The sequence below is a fragment of the Pomacea canaliculata genome, linkage group LG13 (genome assembly GCF_003073045.1).
Source record: "Pomacea canaliculata isolate SZHN2017 linkage group LG13, ASM307304v1, whole genome shotgun sequence".
NCBI lineage: Eukaryota > Metazoa > Mollusca > Gastropoda > Architaenioglossa > Ampullariidae > Pomacea > Pomacea canaliculata.
The window spans coordinates 13741575-13749266 of NC_037602.1; the positions used below are offsets into that span (position 1 = coordinate 13741575).

General features: G+C 39.5%; 1 protein-coding gene across 2 annotated transcripts; it reads right to left on the reverse strand.

The window, feature by feature from the left end:
• Positions 1-214: 214 nt before the first annotated feature.
• LOC112554700 (prisilkin-39-like) lies at positions 215-7076 on the reverse strand. Of its 2 annotated transcripts, none has more exons than XM_025222670.1 (6): positions 6923-7076; positions 6222-6252; positions 5240-5481; positions 4873-4971; positions 4073-4507; positions 215-463 (listed from the first exon to the last, which is right to left on the reverse strand). In XM_025222670.1, the coding sequence occupies exons 3-6, from the start codon at positions 5391-5393 to the stop codon at positions 420-422; spliced, it is 732 nt and encodes a 243-aa protein (XP_025078455.1). In that variant the 5' UTR covers positions 5394-5481; positions 6222-6252; positions 6923-7076; the 3' UTR covers positions 215-419. The 2 variants fall into 2 exon arrangements, with proteins under 2 accessions (XP_025078455.1, XP_025078454.1); XM_025222669.1 differs by lacking the exon at positions 215-463 and adding an exon at positions 2922-3146 and having other exon boundaries at positions 6923-7075.
• Between the last annotated feature and the right edge of the window lie 616 nt (positions 7077-7692).

Genomic DNA, 7692 nt, shown 5'->3' on the forward strand with positions numbered 1-7692 from the left:
ACAATCTCTGTCTAAGGCCGTTCTTAAACGGAATTATTGGACAAACGCTTGACCTAACTTGGTTAAACATTTATGTTTATTTGTCCGAATAAAACAGCCTTTCGTAAAGGTGAACAATGCGTGCAAACACACACACACACACCAAAAAGAAAGAAAGGTCTGTACATTTTGTTTCATCCTTGCTCTGCAGTGCAAAGTCAACAACACTGTGAAATAGGAGTTAGAGACTGCTTTATTCACCACCACAGAGTTGTTTCATGTAGAGTGAAAATAATACGAGGCTTGATGCTCTAGATAAGGACCTCGTCAGGCAGCAGCACGTCTGCAGTTGTCATGTTTGGTCGCAGACTACCCCCGCAGGCCGTTGTTAACATTGTTAAGTGCATTTCTCACATTATCGATGTCCTGGTCCAATTCGTTCAAGTCAGCCTCGAATTCCCCGAGAGCGCTTGTATTGGGACACCTGCAACAGAGGGTGAATGTTCAAGAATGAGACTTTACACTTAGGTGATGGACTGATAAAGCACCATACTTTTTGATTGAACAGTTGAGGCATCAAACTTATCTGATAGCAAGGGTTTTGTAACCACTTGGATGGTATTAATTCAGAGTTATCTAAATAAGCCTCTTTTTAATCGAATGGGCGGGTGATTGTCTCTTTAACAAGGTTTTGACTTTTGGTGAGTTATGTTACTATGACCTAATCCCACATGGCCTGTTACTGTTACTAAAGACTAAACTTTGAGTTCAGTCTTTGGCTGATAGAGCTACTTTGTTGAACAACAAAAACATTCGCAAGATTATTTATTACTGGGAAGTTTTCGAATCCTTTCTCGCCATTGTAGTTCGTTGCTCAGTTTTTATAACTATGAAGACAACATGAAATTCCAAGTTTGCTCGTCCCCTGAGAGAAGGAGTGAGTTAGCAATCCAAGATTATCTGAATAATGAATGAGATCCACCCGTGGAAACCTTGAACGGCGACATATTGTGTTAGAACAGTGAACCATAAACAGTGAAGTGTGAACAAACAAAAAATTATATAGCAAGTGCACAAAGATTAGCAATCTCTTTACCTGATTAGTAGTGTTGTATGGGTAGCCGGTAGAATTAGTGTAGTAGGGATAGCCGGTAGAATTAGTGTGTAGTATGGGTAGCCGGTAGAATTAGTGTAGTACGGGTAGCCAGTTGAATAGTTGTAGTATGGGTAGCCGGTAGTGCTGTTGTAATTCCAAACGTCCCCTGATCCTGTTGAAGAAAAAATAAATCCCTGAAATTATCATTGAAAACGTAGCATGGACTTATTGTCTATCTCCTCCAACACCTCATCCTCCTCTTTGTCACATTACACAGACCGTCAGGCCAGCCTTTCATTTGCATGACTAGTTTTTGTCTTTGTGCCCGTCTGCTCTTGTCTCTCTATGGAATGCTTCGCACAGGCATATAGTGCAGTTCCAACTAATGTTATTACAAAGTTCAATGAAGCTTTAAGGAAAGCTACGGATTCCATGACCATGAATATTAGTATTAACACTAAAAATGGATAACAGCTTTCATTGAATGGTTTGACGAAGAATGCAAGCCAAAGAAGAGTTTGGTAAGAAGGACATTAAGAATGCATAAGAAGAGAAAAACAGAGGAAGGAAGGATGCTGTAAAGAAAGAAAAGCATGCAAGCACCTATTAAAAGAGAAGGAGCAGTCCTTTATCCACACAAAAAATCAGATCTCTTGTGGATGATACCAGCAACCACAAGGTCTTTTGGAGAAAATAGAAAGAAATGCAGGAAAAGGCATTTATAATGGGGACAATAAAGGAGGAAGAGTGGTAAACTATTTTAAAACAAGACTGAATAAGGGATGGGTAAAATGTAACATTTTGAGTGACACCTGTTAACATAGGGACAGTGCTTACAATATTCAGCAAGATATTCAGCCCATAAAAATTGTAAAGCTGCTGGTCCAGATAGCATCATGAGCGAGGTGTTAAAAGCATCTGCCAATGCCATAGTATCTTTCTTTGTGAAATTATTTAATAGTCTATATGACCAGGGAATATGGCCCTTCCTGGAGAGTGGACTAAATCAATAATTATTCAAATTTATAAGAAGGGTGACCCAAATAGTCCTGATAACTATAGAAGCATTTCACTAATAAGCATACTAAGTAAAGTTACAAGCATTATACATAAAAGGCTGACTTATGGGAATCATATAATTGTGCTTAAAGCAATTAAAGACGTGTGTGTGTATAACGTTTTTCTGTTTTTTTTCTTCCGTCCATCCAGCGGCCTCTCCGGAGGAAGAGCTATCGATTTATTGTTCGCTCTGTGTCTCAGTTAACCCATTGCGTGTGGTTAGGTGCTGAACTGTGTAATAAGACTAACTCACCTGAGGAGTTTGTGATGACGTAGCTGATCTCAAAACCAGGTCCTTGGACAGACGAGTCCGATATAAATCGGACCACAAAATCGCTGTCATACACTTGATCTGCGCGTACACACGAGCACGCACACACACGCGAGCACACACACACACACGCAATGAGGATTTCTCATCGAGTAGATATGAATGTAAATTACTTAAGACAATTTACTGAGGGGCCATGCAACATAAAGAAGTCCAGATTAGAAGTCACATATCAAAAGACATTTTTGAAATAATAAAATGGATATTAAAGTATATATTCCGCCATTAATGACTATCATATTTAGATTCATACAAACATAAAAACAAGAACAAAATTTATATCCAAGAAATCCCTGCTATAAAAGTTGGCTGTTCAAACGTTTGTCAGAGGTTACTTCACGTCACAAACAAACAAACAAACAAACAAACAAACAAACAAACAAACAAACAAACAAACAAACAAACAAACAAACAAACAAACAAACAAAGATTGACTTACATGTTCGCTGGCCGGCCTGGGTACCGCAGATCAAATTATTATAGTCGTCATCAAATGAAGCTTGTCATACGAGCAAAAAGAGTTAGCTTCGATGCTGACATTGTATCTGAGGGTGATGAAGGTGCCTGGCTGTGTGTGGATGGTGTAGGTCCATTGTGCATTATCCGGGTAGTAAGAGGGATAGTTGAGGCTTTGGAAACTTCCAGACGGGCCCCAAAAGTCTCTGGTCAAGAAGGAGTAACCTGCAATCAACCAAGCACCAGAAAGATAAAATCTTTAATTAAATTGAAAGTGTGCAGTGCAGTTTATAGTAAGTCCCGTAACAGTGAGAAAGAAATAAAGAAAGAAACAAGCAAACAGCCAAAGAAAAAAACAAAGAGTATTGGCGCACTGGGAACACCTGCAAAAGTGGTTAAATGCTCGACAATGGACACTATACTTAGCTAATGGATAGATAAGACACCATACTTCTTGAGATGGACAGTTGAGGCACCACACTTGTCTGATAGAAAGGGCTTTACAATCAGCTAGGTAGATATTAATTCTGAGTTATCCGAATGGCCTCTGAGGGTGACTGCCTCTTAAACTCTTTCTGCTTCTCACAAACTTTTGACTTTTTGTGCCTCATTCCTATTGAGTCTGTTACTGTTACTATGCTTTACTCCTACATAGTCTGTTACTATGACCTGCTCCCATGTAGTCTGTTACTTTAACTATGCATTACTCCTACATAGTCTGCTACTATGACCTGCTCCCATGTGGCTGTGCTACTGTTACTATGGCCCGATGTTTAAGTTCAGACTTTTGCCGAAAGATCTTTTTTAAAGAAAAAATTTCAAGGTTAGTTATTACTACTGCACTTTCCGGATCCCTACTCACGATGGTAGTTGGCGGAAGGGACATAAAAGTATGGAGAGTTCTACACAGTAGGAAAGACAAGCGTTGCTCAGTTTTCATGACTATGAAGACATTATGCGCTTCCAAGTTTGCCCGACCCCGGGGAGAAAGACTGAGTTAGCAATCAAGATTATCTGAATAACGAATAAAATCCACCCGTGGAAACCATGAACAGCGACATATAGTGTTAGAACAGTGAACCATAAACAGTGAAGTGTGAACAACAACAAAAATTATATAGCAAGTGCACAAAGATTAGCAATCTCTTTACCTTGATCAGTAGTGTTGTATGGGTAGCCAGTAGAATTAGTGTAGTACGGGTAGCCAGTAGAATTAGTGTAGTACGGGTAGCCAGTAGAATTAGTGTAGTACGGGTAGCCAGTAGAATTAGTGTAGTACGGGTAGCCAGTAGAATTAGTGTAGTACGGGTAACCGGTAGAATTAGTGTAATATGGGTAACTGGTGGAATTAGTGTAGTATGGATAGCCGGTAGAATAAGTGTAATATGGGTAACTGGTGGAATTAGTGTAGTATGGATAGCCGGTAGAATAAGTGTAATATGGGTAACCAGTAGAATTTGTGTAGTATGGGTAACCGGTAGAATTAGTGTAGTATGGGTAACCGGTAGTGCTGTTATAGACAGGTTGATAACTGCTGTTGTAAGAAGGTTGATAAGTGGTGCTGAAATTCCCAAAGCCCGTGGATCCTGTTGAAGAAAAAAAAATCCCTGAAAATATTATTGAAAAAATAACGGGAACGTATTGTCCACCTCCATCCCCTCCCCCAATACCTTTTATCTTCATCTTCGCAACATTACACAGACCGTCAGGCCCGCCTTTCTTTTGTAATGAATATTTTTGCCTAGTCACGTGAGTGAGATATGAAGACTTCCCATAAACCTGTGTCCGTCATTGTCTGCTCTCTCTATCAATGTATACAGTTATCTGTTTGCTCGTCCGTCCATCCAGCCGTCTGTGCAGAGGGAAAGCTGTCACTTCATTGCCTGCTCTGTAGTGTCTATAAACCCGTTGAGTGAGGTTACCTGCTGGACTGTGAATGAGACAAACTCACCTGAGGAGTTGGTGATGACGTAGCTGATCTGAAAACCAGGTCCTTGGACAGACGAGTCCGATGCAAAGCGGACCACAAAATCGCTGTCAGGCACTTGATCTACCCGCGTACACACACACACATACAAGCACTCCATTTCCATCATATTTACATCTTTGATGCAGTTGTATTTATGTACTGTTTATAGTAAAGGTCCAGCAGACATCTATACATTGCACTTGAATCATATCTGACTGGATTGAGTTTTAATTTAATCAGTCATAAAGTAGTTTTGTGACATTAGAACCAAAGCTTTTGACACATGTTTGTCTGTCAAGACCAAAGCTGTAGACACACACATTAAAAACAAAAACAATTGTTGACTTACATGTTCGCTGGCCGGCCAGGGTACCGCAGATCAAATTATTATAGTCGTCATCAAATGTCAGCTTGTCCCAAGCGCAGCTAGGGTGAGCTTCGATACTGACATTGTATCTGAGGTGATGAAGGTGCCTGGCTGTGTGTGGATGATGTAGGTCCATTGTGCGTTATCGGGGTAGTTCGAGGGATAGTTGAGGCTTTGGAAACTTCCAGACGGACCCCACAAGTCTCTGGTCAAGGAGGAGTAACCTGCAATCAACAAAGCACAAATAGAAGAAAGATAAAACCGATTTTATTAAATTGGAAGTGTGCAGTGCAGATTATGGTAGGTCCCGTAACAGAGATAAAAAAGAATGAAAGAAAAAAAGAAGAAATAAAATGAAGATGGCGCATGTGCGAGTGTGTTCTTGCATGAGCAGTGAAATGCATCTTTCTCTCTCTCGCTCTCGCGCAAAGTTCCGATGAACCGATTTTTTAAAATGGAACTTTAAGACGGTGGTTCTCAAAGTGTGGTCTACAGCTGACAGTCATCATCTGTCCGCAAAGTGATGTTTAAATCGCGAGATACACTAATTAGTCGAGTGTTGATTTTACACCAGTTTTAATTTCATCCATGCTCACCTGCTCGTTCACATAAAACCCTCGCTTACCAACGAAGTCTTTACGTCACATCGTGAGCATCACGTCATTCAACCGCGTCATAGGTCACCCTTAGTAACTCAGTCCACTAATTTTTTAATTTTCATGAGTACTTTGCGAAGTCTGTAATTTAATGTCAACTAATTACTAGTCTACTTTCTCAAAGTACATTTAGTTTTGAATTGTAACGAGAGCAATGCGGCAGTTTAAATGTGAAGTTCACGAGACAGAGTAGTTCTGGGCCTCGTTAGCAAAGTGGTCCACGGTCTGAAATACTTTGAGAATTTGAGAAGCATTGCTTTCAGAGAACATGATATTTCTCCAGAGAAAATTACAGAGATGCCACTTACCTGCTTGTCTCTTCAGACGGGAAAGAAGGAGCTGGAGAGAAAGGTAAAACTGATAAGCATTTACAAATATTTAACGATAATTCACTAAAATTATTTTTAAGTTCATTGAGAAGACGATTGCACTTTTTTCTCACAGGAAGGTAAGGCAATTTATTGACATCCAAGACCTATACAAATATCAATTTAAATTTCAGGCTGTTGTATGGGTAATATGGGTAGCCGGTAAGAAACAATCGTTTATTAACATCCAAGATCCATTCAAATATCAGTGTAGACTGTATCCTACTCAAAGATTAATCATTTATGACATACAAGATCCATACAAATATCTATTCAAATGTAATGAATCTATAATTACATTAACACCCATTAGTAAAAGTTAATCGATATAGAAAGTTAAGCAATGCTTTTAGAGGCAAATTTTATCCACCACATGGATTTCGAGAGAATAATATTACAATATGTATTTGTAATTAGACATAATTACATTATGTTCATTATATTGGAAAATATATAAAAGGTTTCAACAATAAACTTTTTAAGAAAAAGCCTTTGTCCAGATACATTCCCTCTATCCTGTCTTCTGCCTAAAGCATTTTCCTTTTTGGCAAGTGATTCGAAACAATCTTTGTCCAGCGACAAGGTAGAAGATACGAACACATCCCAATTACCCTGCTAAAAAAGTTCTTTTTTTAACTGACATTCTTTCCAGGTAGTGAGTGTACCAGTTCGGCGACCGTCAACAAGATGAGAGAAACTTTCAATAAACTCATGATGATGGCGGCACCAACACCAGCAGCAGCAGCAGCAACAGCAGAGGAAGCAGACGGCCGGCCTTAACCTGATTTCTGGTTCGTGAGGAGACTTTTTATAGCTCTTGTTTTTCTTTTCACTATTCACTTGCGACCAGCTGTCCAATCTGAGGTTTGTGGAGGCGGTGAAGTCACGTGAAGGTGCATCAACAGACAATATTTCACTCAGGCTTACAGGTGTGTCAGGTGAAAAGAATGTACCATTGCCTTTGAGAAGTCTTTGGAGCGGCTTTGTGGCCAGTTGTAATGCACCCCAAAAGATCGACCCCCAACACCACCACCACGACGACCACCACCAACACCACCCCCACCACCAGCACCACTCTCTGTTCTTATGTACAGACGAATTAAAGGAGAGCGCCCACGAACACTGAAAAATTCGGTCAAGATGTTTTATAAAAAGTTCTTTAATATACTAAATATTAAACTCATGGGGTTTTATTATTATTATTGTTGTCTTTGAACAGTTTGATAAGTAAAGCCATGTTTTATTTGTTATATTAATGGCAAACTTTAAGTTGTAACAAAGTGCTTTACTGATATACAATTATGATTGTTGTTATGGTTGTTGTTTCGTTGTTGAAGAGTTTCAGCTGTAACGTAAATTTTCTATGGTTGTCATTATAAAGGCACATCCAAAATTGTGATAGTGGGCTTCA